The sequence below is a fragment of the Sarcophilus harrisii genome, chromosome 2, assembly GCF_902635505.1.
Source record: "Sarcophilus harrisii chromosome 2, mSarHar1.11, whole genome shotgun sequence".
In the NCBI taxonomy this organism is placed as follows: Eukaryota; Metazoa; Chordata; class Mammalia; order Dasyuromorphia; family Dasyuridae; genus Sarcophilus; species Sarcophilus harrisii.
The window spans coordinates 611339360-611361131 of NC_045427.1; the positions used below are offsets into that span (position 1 = coordinate 611339360).

General features: G+C 42.4%; 1 protein-coding gene across 2 annotated transcripts; it reads left to right on the forward strand.

Annotated features, from left to right (window-relative positions):
• The first annotated feature begins 1948 nt into the window (after positions 1 to 1948).
• On the forward strand, positions 1949 to 11990 carry LOC100919713 (dual specificity protein phosphatase 13-like). 2 transcript variants are annotated; one of them, XM_012553836.3, is made up of 4 exons: positions 1949 to 2043; positions 5671 to 5904; positions 6927 to 7144; positions 11524 to 11990. In XM_012553836.3, the coding sequence occupies exons 2-4, from the start codon at positions 5690 to 5692 to the stop codon at positions 11724 to 11726; spliced, it is 636 nt and encodes a 211-aa protein (XP_012409290.2). In that variant the 5' UTR covers positions 1949 to 2043; positions 5671 to 5689; the 3' UTR covers positions 11727 to 11990. The 2 variants fall into 2 exon arrangements, with proteins under 2 accessions (XP_012409290.2, XP_031812283.1); XM_031956423.1 differs by having other exon boundaries at positions 1965 to 2043; positions 5716 to 5904.
• The last annotated feature ends 9782 nt before the right edge of the window (positions 11991 to 21772 follow it).

Genomic DNA, 21772 nt, shown 5'->3' on the forward strand with positions numbered 1-21772 from the left:
CCTCCTCCCCTCAGCGGGGACGAGACCACGGAGCTGTGTAGTTGTAGAAAGTTGTAAGGGAAGGCCTAATGACAACGGGCAGTGTGGTGTGATGGTCAGGGGGCCCTATGGCAAGGGGAAAGCAGGCTAGCGCTGTGTCAGAGGGTGGGTTCCAGCTCTGCCCTTACTGCCTTCCATTATTAGACTCCCAGTCCCTCAGTCTCTTCATCTGTGAAAGCAGGGGAGGCCCTCACAGCGAAGGACTGGAGAGCTGAAGCCAGGACAACCATGTGGCCCCGGGCACGGGCCAGGCGACTCCCTAAGCCTGAGCTTTCCCACCTTGGAGTTCCCTTTGCCAATCACCAGCCCACTCCCCCAGCCCCTTCTCACCCCGAGCCCAGAGATGAGAGCACCTGACCCCTGAGATGCTTCCACCCACCCGTCCACCATCCTCCAAGTGTGGGACTTGGAATAGCAAAGACCCGTAACTTATTGGCTGAATGACCCTGGGCAAAGTTAAGAATGGATGGCTCCTCCGTTCTCAGAGTCTTAGGGGTCCAGAGAGGAGGGAGGGAAGCATTGTCAGACAAAGGATGGAGGACCCAGAGAAATGGCCTCCCAGCTGCCCAGGCTGCTGGCATGCAGGACAGCATTTATTGCTACCAGTGAGAAAGAAGGTTGTAAGAGACTTCCGTATTTCATTTTCTTCATTGTCAGGGGTTCTTAACCTTTTGCATGTGTCTGTTTCCCGGACTTCTTTGCCAGGAGCTCTTGAAGTCCGTGGAGTCCTCAGAATGTTTTTAAATGCATAAAATAAAATGCATAGGATTAAATACTTATCGAACTATTAAAAAAAAGTTCCCAGATCCCAGGTTAAGAACCTTAGAATAAATTTTCCCTTTCAGAGCTCTTTATAATTTTATACTTTCCCTGGGCGACACTGGATTATTCCTATAAGCACAAATCCCTGCCTTCCAGTTCCTCCCATACAAAAATCCGAGGAGAAATGACTTGGCCCAGGTCTTAGCTGGGACGGGCACCTCAGAGAAGTGAGGAGGTCTGCCTCTGTCCTTTATGGTCCCCAGAAATCCAGGGCCTCAGTCCCAATGGGGGGTGGGGGGAGTGTGGGGGAGTGTCCCCTGAAAGAGTAAGGATTCCCCTGACACCCTCATCCCTTCTCCCACTCCCCCCTGCCCTGGTGCTGAGGCAGAAACAATAGCCCTGGTCAAGGGGTCCCTGAGAAGATCCACAGGACCCTTGAGGTAGAGCTGAAAGAGCCATAGAGCCCAGAATTATGGATCTTGAACCAGTAACACCAGGAGCCATCTACTCCAAGCTCCGCGGTTTACATTTTGAACCCAGATCCTCTGACTCCTTAAAATGGTTTCTCTGGTGAGATTCCAAAGCTGCCCAGGCCCTCTTGCTCAGAAGTCCTTCCTGCAGGGGCAGCTGCCCAGGCGTTGGCTCAGGGGAGGCTACAGGGGCAGGAAGGTGGCTGTAATGGCTGAAAGGCCTTCTGGGGTCCGGGATCTCGGGGCTGCTCGTCCACCTCCAGGCGGTCGGGCTGCAGAGCCGGGGCTTGGCCACGGGGGGGTAGTCTTACCCTGCGTTTGATTCTGGGAGGCCCAGAGAGGGAGGGCAGAGGAAGGGCTGGGCGGGACCGGGTCTTTCTGTGGGAACTGGACCAGGAAGACCGGGGGTCTGGATGCTGGGGCCGAGAGCTTCCAGGATCAGGGAGGAAACAGCCCCAGGGGCCCGGCTACCCCCTCGTACTCACTGCCCCCTCCTATCCCCCCTTCTCCGGGGCCCCTTTACTCTGCTGGCTGCCCCGGGCCAGTGAGTGCCTGAAGCCGCTGGATGAAGCTGCAGGGGTAGCCCAGGACCCCCCACCTGGCCACCCCCTCCCCCCAGGGGCTTCCAGGTAGAGCAGCTGGAACTCTAGCCGCTTCACAGCATCTGTGTTCTCGGATGGAACCCCAGCCCCCTGTTCCGATCCCTACTGTTGAGTCCAGCACTGCCCTGGCCCCCAGAGCCTCCAGACTCAAGCCCTAGATCATGCTCTAGGTAGGTGGGGTTACCTATAGGTAAGATGCCCATTACTGGGGAAGAGTTGGAGGCCTTCTCCAGCATCAGGCAGTCCTTCCTCGGGCTTGAGTTTAGTCCCGATTGGAGTCTGGGAAATCTGCAGAAGCCCACAGTTAGGGTTTCCTAAGAGTTCGACGCTCTGGGTCAACAATTATTTCTGGCCCCAGCGGGCTGTGAGAGTTTGGACAGGTCCCTCACGTTCTGTACGTGTCTCTTCACCCCTGCTGTCGATTTTCAAGCTGATACTTACCCCACCAAAGGGAAGAATATTCCCTCTTCCGCTGTCCCCCACGGACACCCCTGGATATGGGGGTGACCTGAGAAAGAAGGCACCTCCTCCATCCCACATGGCCCGATCATGGTGTGCACAATGGGAGGCCAAAGTCAGGTGGACACCGGACCCTGATGGAGATGACCCCACGATTGTATAAGCTCGTTTCCAGGGATTTCCTCACACAGCTGGCTCCAGATCCCAGCTTCTTAAACTGTGGTTCGCCACCCCATATGGAGTCTCATAACTGAATGTGGTGTTGTGAAATTATGATTTATTACCAGTACATATAATTTGTAGACTTTTTTATATACCTGGGTAATATAAAAATTTCTCCAGTGAAAAGGAGTCAGAGTGGAAAAAGTTTAAGAAGTCCTGTTCTATATACAAATACATATACATATACCCCACCTACATATAGCCAATATCTCCATTTTTGCGCCTCCCAAGACCCTGCCACCCCAAAATGGTGTTGTGAAATTAGGATTTATTATCAGTACATGTTTGATTTTTAGACCTGTTTTTTACACCTATATACCCGGCAATATATAAATTTCTTGAGTGAAAAGGGGTCACGAGTGGAAAAAGCCTAAGAAGCCCTGTTCCATGTAACCCACACAATACAGCCAGTATCTCCATTTTTGCCTTACCAAGGCCCTGCCACCCCAGAATGGTGTTGTGAAATTATAATTTATTATCAGTATATGTTTGATTTTTAGACCTGTTTTTTTACACCAATAAACCCAGTAATGTAAACATTTCTCAGGTGAAAAGGAGTCACGAAGGGAAAAAGTCTAAGAAGCCCTGTTCTATGTAACCCACACAATACAACCAGTATCTCCATTTTTGTGCTTATGAAGGCCCTGCCACCCCAGAATGATAGTTCTGGGTTTAATTCAGAAATGCAGAGGAGGAGGGGAGGAAAGTTAAGGCTATCTCTAACCTTTCTTCAAAGAGGTGAGGGTCTAAATGGGGAACTGAAGGATATGTGGCGGGGGGGGGGGGTTAATGGTCATTTTAACCAGGAGTCCCAGGGGCAGGGTCAGCAAAGAACTCCTGATGCTGGGAGAGGAACCTGGTTACGTCAGCCACACTCTCCGGTATAGCCCAGTTTGTAGACAGAATAGTATAAGGCATTATTGTCCCTGATCTAGGTAGAAGTCATTGAGGTTCGTAGGATTCAGCTGCTTCAGCCTCTTGTGAGTGTCTCAAGAATATTACTGATTCCCCAACCCTACTTGGGAAAATTGTGAGAAGGACTTGGATCCCCTCGCCTCCCCCCTACACCCAGGCCAGGTGTCCCTGGGACCTAGAGACATACATGCAAGCACTGTATCCACTATGTCCTATGAAAAGAAGCTCAGGAGACAGCGAGCCTTCCATGTTTACTGAGTTCTTCCAGCCTGGCTTATACCCAACATGTGGTGATGCACCTGGCCCAGGTAAAATTGGTTCTTGTTAAAAATTGTGAAATCACATCATTTTCTTTTGGACACCTTTCTCCCAACCCGCATCCTATTCCCTGAGTCTTGCTCCACCAGTCAGCTTGTTGTCATAAAGGCTTTGAACAATGGCCTTAAGGCATCATCCCTCTCTCGAAGCAGCAGAGTTACTTGGGGAATGTCTGGCACACATTCCTATAAATAACAAATTACATCCACTCTTAATTTCCAAATTGTTCCCTTGAACTCAATTCCTGCTTATCTCCTAATCAGGAGAGGTAATAGCCGAACAATCAGGCCCTGGAATAAAAGTTACAAAGGAAGATTATAGCCTGTTTTCCTTTTAAAATCCTTTGAAGTTCAGTTAGCAAGCAATTAACTGAGAACAGTATATATTCCATAATAATCACAGTAACAATTTTAAAATCATAGAATAAAAATTCAAGAGGGAAGGGTCTCATGCTTAACCCTAATTTCCAGGATGCTGTGGGTCATTTTCAGTAACTGAAACGAAGGGAAAACAACTCAGTTTGAGTTAGTCCATTTCTCTCAGACACTTAGGGCATTTGGGAGAAGGAAATTGGTTAGGGAGGGGGACTTATTTATTTTGTTGGGGGTAAGAAAACTAATTACAGAGATAAATGTTGAAAACTATATGTGATTGAAAAAAATAGAATATTATAATTTTTTTTTTTTTTTTTAAAGAAAGAGAACTGGGTTTTGCTGGGAAGTATATGGAGGACAATTACTTGTTCAATTCAATTCAGTAAATATTAGGCACTTAGTATGTGCCACACTCTGGGCAATCCAAAGACAAAAACCAATATTTTCTCTTGCCAGCATTGTTTTCTCCCACCCCCTAGAAGGACTCTAGGACAACCAGAGGAGGTTGGCTCAAGCTGCTTAGACCCCAGAAAAATATGTGGCTAAGTTCTGTAGCCAATGGGACACAGTTTAATAAGACCTTGAGTGACCTCCATTGGGAGGTAGCAAGATGCCAGTGTAGGAGAAAAATGAGGGGAGATTTAGCTTTCCTTGAAACACAATCAGAGCCCTCAGGAGTAGGGGGCAAGGGATGACATAAAACCTGCAGGGGTCACTTGTGACTCCTCTCTCTCTCATGGCTAAGCCAGGCAAGACAGTGGGGGAGGAACTGGGCAAGACCCCAGCCCCTCCCTGCATCCAGGTAAGGCAGAGGTGTGGAATTACAGAATGGGAGAGAGTTTTAAAGATCAACCTAGTCCAACCGTTTAGTCCTCAGAGCCCTGTTCACTTAACCAACCTCCCAGCATCCATTCATTCTGGGGACATGAAAATGGAGACCCAGAGAAATTGTCCTTTACCCCCAGAAAGCACAGCTATGAAGCTGGACTCTAAGAATCCAGACCCCCACGGGACACTGAGCAAGCTATGAGGTTCTGTAGGGTGGAAGGTCCTTGGTGATGACCTCAATGATCCCCTCCATCCTGGAGGAGCTCCTGAGACATGATGGTCTTCCGAGTCTCAGTGCAGAGCCAGTCCCCAGAGACCGTGATACCGGGGAGCCCTTTGCAGGTCACTCCCAGCTCCTTGTGGGGGTGGCTGAGTGCCGGCAGGGGGGATCTGGACCAGGGCTCCAGCCTTGTCTTTGCAACTGCTGACCCTTTCTCCCCAATTCTTTGGCCTCCCAGCCCTCCTTCTTTCCAGAGTCCCCAGAGTCCCAAGTTCCTTCCTGTGGTTGATTAGATGAGAGCACAGATGTTTCTCTTATCATTCATTCCTTCACAGTTAAGAGAGACAGTTGTCTCTCCCTCCCTCTATAAAATGATACAAAAGCCATGAGACACTTTTCCTGGATTCTGGGACTCATTCCTCCTCCCCCCTTCCCTCCCCCTTCCCTCCTCCCTCACCCAGGGACACCACAAGGACAGCAATGGGATGCCCTCCCCTGTTTTCCAGGATGGATTCACTGCAGAGACAGGACCTGCGGAGGCCCAAGATCCATGGGGCAACCCGAGTTAGCACCCAGAATCTTGTCCCCTACCAGACACCCACTTTGGCCTACTTGCAGCGCCTGCTGTGGATTCGAAGGGCTTCCTCAATGAGCCACATCAATGAGGTCTGGCCCAACCTCTACCTGGGAGACGCGTAAGCCTTCCCCAACTTACCCGTGAGGGGAGGGGGAGCTGTGGTGGTCAGGGGTCTTCTCAGGGATGCTTCCTCCTCAGACGTGGTCAGAAGGCTCAGCTCCCTGGTAGGAGAGGGAAAACACCTGAGAGAATTAAGTGGGGGACATGGCTCCCCAACACTCCTGAGGAAGCCATGATGGGCAGGGGTCTCCTCCTGAGATGTGGCCGGAAGGCTCAGCTCCCTGGTAGAAGAGGGAAGAATGAGGGAAAACACCCAAGAGAGGAAAGTAATGATTCCTATCAATAATAATAAAAAAATTATAGAATTACAGAATTTTCAAGTGGGAAGGGTCTCGTGCTTAATCCGAATTTCCAGGATGGTGGAATAAAATTATATTATTATTAATATATAATTATATTCTATTTTATTATATATACATAATATTCGATGTCTATAATATATATATTATATATAGAAGTATCCAGCTTCAGAAAGACCATTTGGGCGAATTCTCCAGGTGTGTTACCTGTAACAGTCCCTAAGCAGCCCTCCAAGACAAAGGGAAGGTGGCAATCTGCGTGGTTAGGAATTTCCTTATCTCCTACTAGGGAATCACAGCTTTAGTCCCCATCCCATTTTGTAGGTGCTGAAACTGAGCCTCAGAGCACTTACCTGGTTTACCTAGGGGTGGCTAGGTGGCCTAGTGAATAGAGCCCTAAACCCGATCTCAGAGACAGCCTCAGACACCTACTGGTGGGTGGCTCTGGGCAAGTCATGGAACCTCTGCCTGCTGTAAAATGGGGGTCACAATAGCCGTGTCTCCCTGAAAGATTGTTAGGGAGCCGGCCCCCTCATAAATAATGCTTGCTCCCTTGGCTGCTTTGCCAGCAACCGTTCAGAGTCAGGCTAAAAGCCCTGGTGGGGTGTGCCCCCGGGGGTCCAGCGGCCTGCCCTCCACGGGACTCTCTGCCCGGGCCCCTGCCAGACCTGCCACGCTGCCCACAGCCACCCCATGTCTCTCCCTCTCTGTGCCCCTCCAGATATGCAGCCCGGGACAAGAGTAAGCTTTGTCAGCTGGGGATCACCCACATCGTGAATGTGGCTGCCGGCAGGTTCCACGTCGACACGGGCGCCAAATTCTACCGAGGGATGCCCGTGGAATACTATGGCATCGAGGCCGACGACAACCCCTTCTTCGACCTCAGCATTTACTTCCTGCCTGCAGCGAGATATATAAGAACTGCCCTCAGCAATCAAGGTGAACCTTCCCCTCCTTCCCTGCTCTTTCTCCTCCCCTTCCTCTTCCTCTTCCTCTCTTCCTCTCTTCTTCCTTTTCTACTTCTTCCTCTCATTCCTCCTTTCTTCTCCTCTTCCTCTTCCTCTTCCACTTCCTCCTCCTCATCTTCCTTCTCCTTTTCCTCTCCTCTTCCTCCTCTTATTTTCCCTTCAACTTCTTCTCTTTATCATCTCTTCCTTTTCTTCCACTATCGTCTACTTTTTTCTCCTCTTCCTAGTTGTTCTCTTTCTTCTCCTCTTCCTCTTCTCTTTCTCCTCTTCCTTCTCTTCTTAATCATCTCTTCCTTATCTTCCACTATCTCCTATTTTTCCTCCTCCTTCTCCTTCTCTTATTCCTTTGACTCCTCTTCACCATCTTTTCCTTTTCTTCTACTATTTTCTATTTTCTTCTCCTCTTCTTCCTCTCTCCTACTTTCACTTCTTCCTATTCTTCTTTCTCCTTTTCTTCTTACTAATCTTACACACACCTCTTCTTTTCTCTCCTTCTCTTCCTTTTCCTCCTCTTCCTCTTTTCCTCTTTTTCTTTCTCTTTTTTATTCCTTTTTCTCTTCTCCTTCTCTCCCCTTTTTTTTTTTTTTTTTTTTGCTGAGGTAGTTGGAGTTAAGTGAGTTGCCCAAGGTCACACAGCCAGGAAATGTTAAGTGTCCGAGGCCAGATTTGAACTCAGGTTCTCCTGACTTCAGGGATGATGCTCCCTCCTCTCCTTCTTGCTCTCCTTCTTCCTATTCTTCTTATTCCTTTTCTTTTCCTCTTCCTCCTCTTTTTCTCCTTTTCTTTTTTCTCTTCTTCCTTTTCTTCCTCCTCCTCTTCCTCGTTCTTTCCTGGTTGTGGTGGTAAGTTTCAGAGAGGGGCAGAAGAAATTGAGGGAGGAACCTAGGAGCCAACTGGACAAATGGCTCTCAAGATTAGGAGTCAGACATTTCCAGAAGAACCAGCTGGGTCCATTCTGAGAGGACCAGGTGAATGGGAAACCTTCTCAGAGATTTAGCCACCTTCCCCTCCCTTCTCTTCTCTACCTCAGAACAGCACAAATACTCTGTAATCTACCATTTGGGAAGGATTAGGGAGAGGATTATAGACTCTGAGCTGGAATGGGCCCCTAAATCATCTGGTTCAAATCCCTTCTGGATAGCTTACTGTCTTGTCTTGCCCGGCCCCATGCAAGTAGAAAGTCTGAACTCAAGCCTTACAAGTTCAGACTTTCTTACTTACAAGGTTGGAGGATATGTACTTTGTATATCTCTGCACCTATCTGCCCACGAGTGACCATCAAGTTATAATGGACATCAAGAGCAACGCTGAAAGAGAAAAGGATACATTCACAAAAGGGCAGCCCCAAGGTAAAAGGATGGGGAGGGGGGTGCAAAATACTAATTATCTGTATTTGAATTTCAGGATTTTATTATTTTTTTTAATGCCAGCTGTCCGGATTTTTTCAGAAACAACATGGGACAACCATTAAAAACTCTGTATTTTTCAGAGTTCAAATTCCACTTCTGACATTTACTATTTGTGAGATTTCAAATGACTCAAGTTTTCAGGGTCTAAGTTTCTTAATCTGTAAAATGAGGGCATTGGTCTAGATGACTTCTGAGGTGACTTCAGTTCTAAACCTGGACTACTAGAGTCAGGACAGTTTGCCCAAGATCATACGGTTCTCTCTCCCTACCTCGACTTCCTCACTTACTACCTTGTAATAGTAGAGGGGCTTGCACAGCTCAACGAAACCATGAGCTATGCTGTGCAGACAAGAAGAGATAAGAAACTTTTCTTAAATGAACAATGCAAAGAAATGGGGGGGGGGAACCAATAGAATGGAAGGAGAAGAGATTTCTTCAAGATAATTTGAGATATCAAGGGAGAGTTTCATGCAAAAATGGACAAATTAAAAATGATAGGGATTTAATAGAAGAAGAGATGGCAAGAACGTACAAAAGAATTTATTACCAAAAATCATGTTTACTGATCTAGATCTGTACATCCTGGAGAATGAAGTCAACTGGGTCTTAGGAAACATTAACAATAAGGCTAGTGGAGTCAAATCGTTTAAAACCCTTAAAAAATGTTGCTGCTAAAATGCTGCATTCAATATGCCAGAAAATTTGGAAAATAAAAATGGCCACGGGATTGGAAAAGATCTGTTTGTGTCCCTATCCTAAAGAAGGGCAATGGTAAAGAATTACTGAACAACTGTTCTTATTTCATCCACCAACAAGGTTTTGATTAAGATTCTGCAAGCCAGACTTAAGCAATATGTGAACCAAGAATTACCAGAAGAACAGGCTGGTTTTTGAAGAGTTTGAGGAATTGGAGACCAAACTGTCAACATTCACTGGATTATGGAAAAAGCAAGGAAGATCCAGAAAAAAACTTCTATTTCTGCTACATTGACAACGCGAAAGCCTTTGACTATATGGATCACAACAAAATCTGTCAAGTCCTCAGAGATGGGAGTACTGGACGATAACCTGAATGCAGGTCAAGAAGCAAAAGTTGGATCCCAAAATAAACAACATGTTGGCTTAAGATTGGGAAAGAAGAACAATAAGAATGTATATTTTCACTTTATTTATTTAACTTATTTGCATCATCATGTGAAATAGGCTAGATAAATCAGAAGCTGGAATTAAGGTTGCTGGTAGAAATATCTACAATCTCAGATATACAGATAATACCATTCTGATGGCAGAAAGTGAAGAGGAATTAAGAAGCCTCTTGATGAGAGGGAAAGAGCAGAGTGAAAAAGCTGGTTTGAAGCTTAGCATGCAAAAACCTTAAGATCTTGGCCACTGGTCCCATAACTTCCTGGCAAACAGCAAGAGAAGAAATGGAAGCAGTGTCAGATTTTATATTCTTGGGCTCAAAGATCCTTGCAGATGTGACTGCAAATCATAAAATTAAAGGACACTTGTTCCCTGAAAGGCAAATCTGAACAGCACACTAAAAAGCAGAGACAGTAACCTGCTGAAAAAGGTCCATTTAGTCAAAGCAATGGTTTATCCAGAAGCAATGTATGACTGTAAAAATTGTACTGTAAGGAAAGCTGATCCTCACACTACCGATACTTTCTAATTGTGGTGTTAAAGAAGACTTTTGAGAGTCTCTTGGACAGCAAGGAGATCAAATCAATAGTTTTTTTTTTTTCAAATTTAAATAGAACTTTTCTGAATACATACAAACATTCATCTTTGCAAAACTCTGTGTTCTAAATTTTTTTCTCTCCCTCCCAAAGACAGCATCAGTCAATATTTAAGGCAATTAATCAGGCTATTCACTGTAAGGTCAAATATTGAACCTGCAGCTTAAATACTTTGGCTATATAATGAGAAGGTGGCATTCATTGGCAAAGACCCTGATGTTGGAAAAGATTGAAAGCAAAAGGAAAAAGGGGTAGCAGAGGATGAGATGGATAGATGGTATCATGGAAATAATGAAAATAAATTTGCACTCACGTCAAATAAAGGCTAGGAGGATTTGATGTGTTGTGCTCTGTGGAGTCACAAAGTCTGACATAACTGAACACCTGAACAACAGTATGATATGGTCACAAGTCTTTGTCCTCCACCAGATCTCAGATTTGACGCTAGAAGGGAACCCAGAGGTCATTTTATCTAACTTAACCATTTTGCAGTGAGGAAATTCTCTGGGTTCTGTCTATAAAAGAACCATCTCTTCCCCTTAAACCACCGCTTCTGACTTCAGCTGACTATCAGAATTCACTTTACCCCAGGGTTAACCCTGGAGATGCCCATTCATACCCTGAGAGAACCATACCTGCTCAAGAACAACTAAACTCGATTGGAGCAGACCACTGCAACCCACTCTGGACAGAGCTCTTCTCCTTAGCTTTCCACTTTTGGGCGTTCCATGTGTTGTTGGGACTATTCATAGTCATGCAGTCTCAATTTCTGCTCTTTACTGGACACCAGATCTCTGGAGATGATGGATTGAGCAAGGAGAAAGGTCCTCGTTAGTAAGCACTGACCAGTTCTCTCAGGGCCTGAGCCTTCCCAAGCAGAAGGATGGGAGCTTCCCCAATTCCTTAAAAGCTTTGGAAGAAGAGGGAATGGAGTCTGGACATGAAGACTACTTGTAGTCCCTGACTGACATTCAGGATTAGCATCCTTTGTATTTCAGGGACTGGGAGCCAAGTTCCAGTTACCCACCTTAGTAACATTCTTGCCTCTAATTTCTAGGGGATCTGAATGGGGCCATTTGTCGACATTTTAGTCTCTAAATTCTAGGGGATCTGAATGGGGCCACATCAACTGAGCATCCATCTCTTGTATTTCTTGTATGATTTTGGCTTGTTCAAAACTTGTCTTTTGTCTCTACTTGCAGGCCGCATATTTGTGCACTGTGCCATGGGAGTCAGCCGGTCTGCCACACTTGTCCTGGCATACCTCATGATCTGTGAAAATATGACCCTGGTGGAGGCCATTCAGACGGTGCAAACCCACCGAGATATTTGCCCAAACTCGGGTTTCCTCAGGCAGCTCCAAGTCCTGGACAGTCGGCTGGGGCGGGAGATGGGGAGGCTCTGACTGGGCAGGTAGCTGGGAATAGAGACCCCTTTAGGGTCTCCCCTTCCCACCTGCCTTGCAGAAGACTGGTAGCCCTCACTGTTTACAAATGGACCCTGAGATATAGATATCAAGCATGGGGGAATCAGAATGGAAGGGGCGGGAAAAGTTGAGAGTTGATATTTAACAGGTGAATTTACTCAACTTGTTAAAAAAAAAGATTCTTTATGCATAGAGGAATTTGGTCTCAATCTATAATAAAGAATTAATTCATCAGACCAAAAATGGACTGGTTGCTTGTGTTTTTAGGGCCCAAACATGTAAGAAACTCTTTCCTGCTATTGGTTTCCTGCCCCTAGCTACTGCTTTATTTTCCATCTCATATGCTCTTGTCCCCTAATGCTTGTCATAATTAGCAAAACCATGTCTGAAGGGTCATTAATAAAGGACATAAATATTTGGAACTTCAGTTGTGAGAATAGTAATGTCATGATGGGATATATCAGGGATATCAACTGGGGTTGAGCCATTTTTTAATGGAAAAAGATTGGATCTACTTTTTCCTTAGTATATCCTATAACTATCCAGTATTTTATGGGCTGGCTAGAGTAATGTTATGAGAATAGTAAGGTCATGATGGGATATATCACGGCTCTCAATTGGGGTTGAGCCGTTTTTTAATAAATGGAAAAAAAATTGAATCTATTTTTCCTTAGTTTATCCTATAGATATCCAATATTTATTCCATGGGCCACACCAGGCCCTTAGCTTACCAGCTAGAGTAATGTTATATATTCTCCCTATATTCTAGAGCAGTGGTTCTCAAACTTTTGTTCCCAGTATCTTCATGTTAAAAAACTATAGAGGATCTGTTCAAAGAGTTTTTGTTCACATGGGTTATATTTATAGTTATTTACTATATTAGAAATAAAAAATAATTTTGAATTTGTAGACCCTTTGAAAGGGTTTCAGAGACTCCAACAATTCTTTGGACTACACTTTGAGGACCACTGTAATCTAGAGAATGTCAAGCTGCTGTGGCCCAGACTGCTGTTCTAGGAAGCCAATGAGATACAGATTGTCATGCTCTAGGAGCACCATGTCTTTTTACATACATATAGGAGTAAATGTGTATATAGATTCCATGACCTTCTTACTCTGGTGGTAGAATAGAGTATTACTGGAAGGTAGGACTGGACCTGGGATTTCACTGATAGGGAACTCCCAGGTGAGGAAGTTCCCTTTACCAATGTAGGTCAGCATGGTCTCTGTAAATTTGTCTTTGTGGCCTCCAGGTAGTAAGAGACCACATAGGCTCAGGGTCACCCAGCCAGTATGGTTAGGACTTTAAACTCCACTGTTCCCTGCTCCAAGAAAGCTCTCTATCCTGTAAGTCACACTGCCTTTCTGTTAACAGGTCAAGTCATTTTTAGAATATAAGACTAGTGATAAAGTTGTGGAAGATCACTTTCTTGGGGGCACCTGAGTCATGGTGTGAAGCAGAAAATTGGGCAGACTTGTAAGGTGAGCTTGCACCCCTGACTGAGCTTATGGAGCCCCTCTCTCTAAATAAATAGAGAATAGAGTTCTTATGAGAGTGAAAGCTTGAATTTGGGGAGCAGTCCAAAAGGAGGCCACGTTTTAAAAATCAGGGACAAGAAATCTACATTTTAGCCATTAGAGGGAGCTGAGATGATACAGATGTCCTCCAGGGAAAGATGCCTACGGGTGAAGGAACTAGAGCCAGATGTCAGTGGGAAGGATCCATTCTCAGGGCTGGGATTCACTAAGGTACCAATTTCACAAGATTCCTGCTCCTTTTCTCCAATGTGGGGAAGATAATTTTTGGCTCCCTCTTATTGTTTCCTAATCATAGCTGAACCCCACCTCAGGACCTAGATTTCACTGACTCCTGAGCCAATCTCTGGCATCAGGGCTCCCTTATGCCCAAATCCTCATGATTTGTTCCTTTCTCTCAGTGATTACCATTAGGATGGCACTCCCTACACCCCTTTTCCCTTCTGCAGCTTCTGGGCAAATGAATTTTTGTATTTGGACCAAGAGAGAGGAAAAAGCGGGAGGCAGAGTTCCTGGAATTCCCAATGTAAGAGGGCAGGGAAGGAGCTCACCCTTTCAGTTCATCTGGTAGCTTTCAATGCAGTCCGATAAACATATATTAGTAATAATACTAGCCAGTATTTAAAATTTGCAAAGCCTTTTAAAAATTATCTCATTTGATTGTCATGACAATCTTGGGAGGGAGGTGTTATTACTACCCCCATTTTACAGATGAAGAAGCTCTGGCACAGGAACTTACTGATTAAAAAATATTTTTTGAGTAAACAAACAAACGCTAGAACTCCTAAATAGCCCCTAATGATTTTCCCCCAAATTCCCTTAAGTGATAGGGAGAAAATTGTCTAATAGGGATGATCAGTTCAACGTTCTTTAGAGCTGGAAAGAATCTAAGAGGTCTTTTTTTTTTTTTATTTTACAAAATCTGAGAAAACTAAAGGACTTTCAGGGTTACAAAACTAGCAAGTGCCTGATGTGAGATTCTGACCCAATTCTCAGTGATAAATTGCCACCAAAATGGCATCCCCACCAAGGGGGACATAGCCTGCAGGGAAGAGAGAAAGGAACCAGCATGGGATTACACTTTCAGGTTTGTTAAAACCCAGAGAGATAAGAGATGGAGGGGAGAAGGAGACAAAAGGAAGGGGCCATCTCTGCCTCAGGATGACTCAAAGTGTCTTGGGCTGCTCCTCCCCACCAGGCCTTCCATCGCCACATCTGTGGACCACAACTCACAATTTTCCAAATTCTTCAGACACAGTGTTCCAAGGGACATCTGTTTTTACTCTAGCTGCTTTTTAACACTCTGCTATAGGTAACTACAACTCGTTTTCATTTTGGCTCTTCCTACATCTTACAAACAAATAGGAGAGTGTGGCAGCAGTGGTCTGGGGGCCATTTGTGTTTTTAGTCTCATTGATCTATTTTTAGCCTGTGATTGGTGTTCCAGAGATCCATGCCCTCCAGTTTATCCATCCCAACCTTTCCATGGCAAACTGGGACTCAGGAAGAGAATACTTTGGCCATGTATGAAAGTGTATGTATGAGAATATGATATATGAGAATACTTGGGCTAATGTATGAGAATACTTAGGCTAATATAATGAACCCTTCCTGAGCTATTGATATTTGAATCACCACTCTAGGTTTCCCTTGGGGCAGAGAGACCAAGTTTCTTATAGAACCCAATCAGAAATGAAGACAAAGCCCTTCCTGAAAAACCTCCTCACAGAATCAGCCCAGGATTCCAGACACAGGGTTGGAGGCAGGAAGGGGAAGAGTAGAACATGTGGGTACACATCTTTACCTTTAGGCACCTCCTTTCTTTTTGGCACACTGAAGAAGGAATGTAGGGACACATCATTCTCATGGCAAGTTTCCATCAGGAAACACACAGCTGTAACATTCTGGAGCTTCAGAGGCTTGGGTCAGATCCAAATTATGATCAATCCAGACTCATCTTCCGTAGTTCAAATCTGGCTTCAGACCCTTCAGATACCCTTGGAAAATCACTTACCCCTAACTGCCTCAGTTTCCTCATATGTAAAAAAAGCTGGAGAATTAAATGAGAAACCACTCCAGTATTTTTGCTAAAAAATCCCAAACTGGGTCACAGCCAAAAGTGTAAGGAGCATGGAAAATGGATTGAGTAAAAACACATGAGGTTCTAAATTACCATTAGGATAATCCTTGGACATTCTGGTCATCTTCCCCCTGCCCCTCCCATAGCCTTGCATAGCTCCCCTAGTCCTAGGGATCATAGAATTACCCAATGGTTTATATTCCATGAAAAAATTAAACTTATTTGGGGAAATTTTGAACAAGCGTAGAAGACAAACTTTATACTCTCCATTTTAAGTCAAAATCTGTCAGAGATAATTTATTACATTTATGCATTTCTTTTTATTTAATTTTTTTCAATTAGCTAAGTTTATTTTCTCTTTTCATTCCATCTTCCTCTCTTTAAGAAAAAACAGAAAAACAAAATTCTTTCAACAAATATTCAGAGTCAAGAAAAACAAATTCTTGTGTTGGCCACCTCCATCAGATTTTCTACTTGGAGAGAAATTCACATTAACAGAGCTCTCTTGGCCAATAAGAATTTTCTTTGACCTAAGTAGTTTTCAATCAACATTTCAGAGTAATTGTGAAACAAAGACAAAATTCTTTAGCAAAGTTTGGGGTTTTGTTTTACTTAAACAGAACAATAGTAATGTTGATGAATAACCTTGGAGAAAATTTCTTCTCAAAACTAATTACTCCCTCTTTGAACTATTGCCCTTTGGATGTGAACTGGCAATTTTCTAAAGAAATCTAAATTATCAATAGCCATGAGAAAAGAATGTTTCAAATCACTAAAAATCAAAGAATACAAATTAAAATAATTCTGAGCTTTGGTTTCTCATTCCTCAGATCTGGAAAAAATTTAGCAAAAGAGGAAAATGACAAGTATTAGAGAGGGTGAAAGATAATGGGGACATTAGGGTCCTCTTGGTGTAGCTTGAATTTGTTCCAGTCATATTGGAAAGTAATTTGAAACTATGCCTCAAATGTTACTAAACTGTGTATTTCCTTAGATCCAGCAATTCCACTACTTAACTAAATACCTTCCCAAGAGCTTAAACAAACAAATGAAAGAATAAAGGAATGAATGCATAATTTTTTTTTGTAAGAAGAGGAAAAGGACCTAGGGAATACAAAAACATTTTATCAGCTCTCCCTATGGTGGCAAAGAATTGGAAACTAATGAAGTGCCTACTATTTAGGGAAACACTAGAGAAATTATATTATATGGATTGTAATAGGCTATTGTGCTGTGATGATGAAAGGGACAGTTTTAGAAAAATTTGGGCAGACTTGTATGAGCTGATGCAGATTGAAGTAAGCAGAACCAAGAGAATAACTTTACAATAATAGCATCATTATAAAAGAAAAACTATTTTGAAAGGCTTAAAAACTCTGACCTACACAATGATCTATCATAATTACAGAGGAACAATGATGAAGTGTGCTGCCTACTTCTTTACGGAGATGTGATAGAATCAGGGAGCAGAACAAGACATAGACTTTTGGGGACATGGCAAGAGCAGAATTTATTTGGTTGAATATGCATATTTGGTATAAGGGTTTTCATTTCCTTTTTCTTTTTAATGGGGAAAGAAAGTTTAAGGGAGAGAAAATGCATTTTTGATAACTAAAAAAAGTAAAGAAAATTAAAATAATTACTCCTCTTTGAATCTGGTCAAAGCTCAACAAACCTGTCCTAATCATATTAAACAAAAAGTTTTCCTCCTCATAGTTTGAATAGCACAAATAAGACTTAACTTGTTTTTTTAGGTTCAAAGAATCAAGATCCTTCTCTGGAATTGATGAATTTTTCCATTCAAGGAAGACTGATTAGGTTCTTGATTCAAATAGGACTATGGACTTCAGATGAGGACACTGTAATATCATTTCTTGATTTTAAAAATACACCAGAGGCCTTATTTCCACATAGTTTCTATACAATCCTCTTCCTATCAGATGTATACCACCTTCTGGCAATGTCTGGAAATGGTGAGGGGTTTAAAGAGTCAAATCTCCTTTGCTCCCTGTTCCCTTTGGCTCCAGTCCTTCAGCTGCATGAGCAATAACACCAACCTTCTTCCCTCTCTAAGATGCCATTGAAGAAATCCTTTCCCTTTGGAAAACTGGTGTCTGGATCAAGAACTAATCTAGAAACTCGAGTCATTGATGAAGCAGCTCCTAAGGCTAGAATTCCTTTCTTGAGTCAAGTGGACACACACACACATACACACACACACACACACACACACACACTTATCTTTAGAGGGAATCTCCTAATGTTCTAGCTACCTGGAATGTTTTTCTCCTGAACCCTATAACCTCTCCTCTCAGATTGCAACTCCCATTTGCCTCTGCCCCAAAAAGCCACCTCTAACACTGGGAGGAGAGAGGACTGTGTGCAGTTACTCAAGTTTCTTCTGACCCAGAAAGCAAGTTCATTTCACTATATACCAGTGTGCCACCTGAAGAAGTAGTAATTTTGTTTCTGACAGATTTTGGCTTAAAATGGAGAGACTGTCTTTCACAATTCTTCTTTTCAAAAGTCCCCAAAGTCCCACATATTCTTGTCAGCTTTTTATAGGTCACAGAGCAGAGCAGCTTTTCTAAGATTTCATCATCTTGAAGCCCAACAGGCAAATTATCTTGGAGGTAGCCCCAGTCATGTGAAATTAAACAGGAGTTTTGCATCCTCTCTTTAAGGTACCATTGGGCACATCCATACATTCTGTAGGGAGGTTCCTCTCAGACATCTTCAAACAAAGCTTAATGCACTTTAGTCTCATAAATTTAGTTGGAGAACCCACAATGATCAGAGAAGGGCACACAGAATGTCATGATAAAGCTGATCAGAGCACAGATGGTGAGTCTGGGTCTGTATCGGATGTAGAAAATTCTCCTGCATCAGGAACCCACAGCTGCAGCTTCAGTGCTGCTGAAAAGGGGTGGAAGATGTTGGAGCTAGGAGACAGTGCTTCAAATACATGATATCTTCCCACACTTAGTGCATCAGAATCAGATGCCATAGCAATCAGGATACAGTCACAGCCTCTGACCTGAATGGACTAGAACTCCATTCTAAGTCGGACTCAGACTTAGGACTACAAAGTTCAAAATATTCTCTTAAATACTCTTTTTCCAATCCCGTACCTCATTCTATTCTACATACAGTCATTGGCTTATTTTTTTAAGGGGAGACTAGGGTTAGGTCTTCCAAAAGATGTCATTGGGATACTGGAATGGAATCTCAGAACAAGTATTGAATCACAAATATGGCCAAAGCCATCTCTGAAAGATTTCATCATAGAATGACTTTTCGCTATTTAAAGATGATGTCAAATGCTGTTCCCAGTGGTGTCCCATCAAGAGACACAGATCTTTCTCAGGAAATACAGACAATGCAATAGCTCCCTTCTCGTAGACTCACCTGAGCTAATATTATTGTTCTTGTTCTGTGATCAGTACAAACAATCTAAAGGCATCAACTTAGTTTATTCTACCAACAGCAATAACTACCTTTCCTCCGCTAAGTCTTACAACTGGGTAAGTTGGGAAACTCACAATTTCTTCTTTTCTCATTTGTAAAATAAAAGAATTGGATTATATGGCTCTACAATCTCTTCCATTTCCCTGTCTATGATCCTAGACATCCCCACTAATATCACTAGTTAGTGATCCATCCCTAACTACATCCATCCCTCATCCTAGAACAATGCCATCCTCCTGTGGTGGTCCTTATGCTATCTGCAGCCTTAGTGCTGAACTGACCAGCTTTTCTCAGCTTTGCCACAAACACTGGCCATGGTGCTGACTTCTTTTTTGCTTACTGTTAATACTGGAATATATAATTACATGATGGGGTCACTAGGTGGCGCGGTGAATAGGGTACCGCACCTGGAGTAGAGAAGCCTTATCTTCCTGAGTTCAAATCTAACCTCAGACACTAGCTAAGTGACCCTGGGCAAATCACTTAATCCTCAGTTTTTTCATTTGTAAAATAAGATGGAGAAGGAAATGGTAAATCACTCCAGTATATTTGCTAAGAAAACCCCACTTGGGATTATGAAGACTTGGACACAACTGAACCACACAACAACATAATTATATGTCATTAAAATCAACTACAGAACTGAAGGTTCCATGGAACTTGTGTCCTCTCCAGTTCTATACAGAAACTTTATTTTCAATGTTCCCATCTACTTCTCAGATAATATTCAGGTTTAAAAGGAATGAAAAGTAGCTCCTCTTTACAAAAAGTTTTGAACTTGCAGCTAAAAGGATTTTCCCAAGAAACGTAAGTCATGGTTTGGTTTCATTATATTTTACTTAGAATCTCTTATTTTTTCCAAAAATTTTGAACTTAAATACCAAAAAAGAACCTTTCCACACAAACACCTGAAAACCAAAAGAAGCTTCTGTATGAAACCATGAATATCTATTTCACATTGCTTTTTTTTAAAAAATAAAGTATGTTATAAATGGTACACATTATTTTCCCAACTGTTATGCTTGTCTTTGCTTTCTTCTGAACTTTTTTCTGTTCTCTTCTCAATATTTTAAATGTTATGGTAGTCTTCTTTTTAAAAATCACTATTACTTATCCACCTCACTTCCTCATGTTGTCCCCTCCCCATCAGTGGAGAGTAAAAAAAGGGGGGGGGAAACTTTATAAAAATAATCTTTGTCAATCAAATATGAATCCATACACTGGCCATGTCCAAAAGTAAATAACTCTGCAACTTGTGTCCATCACTTCTGTGTCAGGAAGTAGTTATCATGCTTCTTCATGGGTTCTCTAGTATTCAGTGCTTTGAATAAATTTCTTACATATTTCAAAATTGATTTTCCTTAATCACTTTTTGTATGAATTGTTTTAATGCATCTGTTCACTTCACTCCATGAAAATTCATTCTACTTTGGATTCTCTGAAATCACCTCCTTTATCATTGCAGTAATGCAATCATATTTCATTTAATTAATAAAACACAATTTTCCCATCTAAGAGGCAAATTTAAGCTATCCCTTAAATTATAGTTCTTTTCTTTTTTTGTTCCCATTCTTTGAATTCTCACTTCTAGAAATCAATTTTGTTTGTGACTTCCCTCCCTCTTAACTGATCCCCTTCTCCCAATTTCAGATAGATTCCCTGTTGAGTTTGATGCATTTCTACATTAAACTGTGTGTACTTTTTGTATTCAAGTTTCCTTTGTCCTCTTGAGATAAGAATGAGGTTTATTGGATTCCCTCTTCCTCTCCCTTTGCTCCTTGTTTGTACATTCTTCTCATAAATCTCAATTACAAAAAGTACCAAGTTGTACCTTCTCCACCCCCCCCCCCATACTAGCATATTCCTCCTTTAGCCTTTTTTTCACCCTTTTTTAATCCCTCAAAACTAACACATCCTCAGGATCTCTTTTTTCCCTTATATGACTTCCTCAATATGCTTTAAAAACACTGAGGTTCAGAAAGGACACTATTTCTTCTCCTCCCATTAGAATATTTTGATTATATCATAATATAGCTTTGTCCTGTTGTTCAAATAAATGTACTTTTCTGGGGTTCTCTGTACTCGTGGGGATTATATTTCAAAGTTATTGCTCCTGCTCTGCTCTTTTCATCAGAAATTCTTAAAAGTCCTCTATTCCATTACAGATTCATATTTTTACCTATAGGAAGACACTCAGATTTTCAGGATGAATTATTCTTGATAGTAAGTCTATCTCTTTTGCTAGTTGTAACATTGTATTTCAAGTTTCCTTTGGTTTTTTAGCAGAAGTTACCACCTCTTGTATGATCTTGACTGTAGTTTTTTGGTCCTTCAATTGCTATTTTTCTGGATGGATCATAATATATATTGATTTAATTTGGTTTTATCTAGTACTTCATAGGAATTCTCCTTCACTTCATCCCCTACAAGTGATGGTATGTAAATATTTTTATTTGCTTCCTGGGCTGCCATGGCCAAAGAATTCATTGTCAATTGAATCCCCTTGTGTGTCATATGAACACATATTTTAATATATATGCATATACATATATACATACATCTACAGATATTTATATATACATCTAAATTTTGCTAAACAACTTTATATCTAATGATTTCTTTATTCTATGAGCTCAAGAAGGCTGCAACCAAATAAAGACTGAGAATGATAATCAAATTGTCCTAGACCTTTCTTTGGGAATAGCCTGCCTGAAACCATGTCTTGCACATTCTTAAGAAAAGATAACATTGACAAGAAGTTGACAAGACCAAGTCAGTGACTTTATTTAAAAAGTTTTAAAAATATTATTCATTTAACATTCTCATCAAATTCTAACAAGCAAAGCATCAAACCAAAATACTGAATAAATCTTTTTTTTAAACCTTACCTTAAAATATAAACCATTTATGTCCTAATTAAACAGAAACAATTACGTTATTG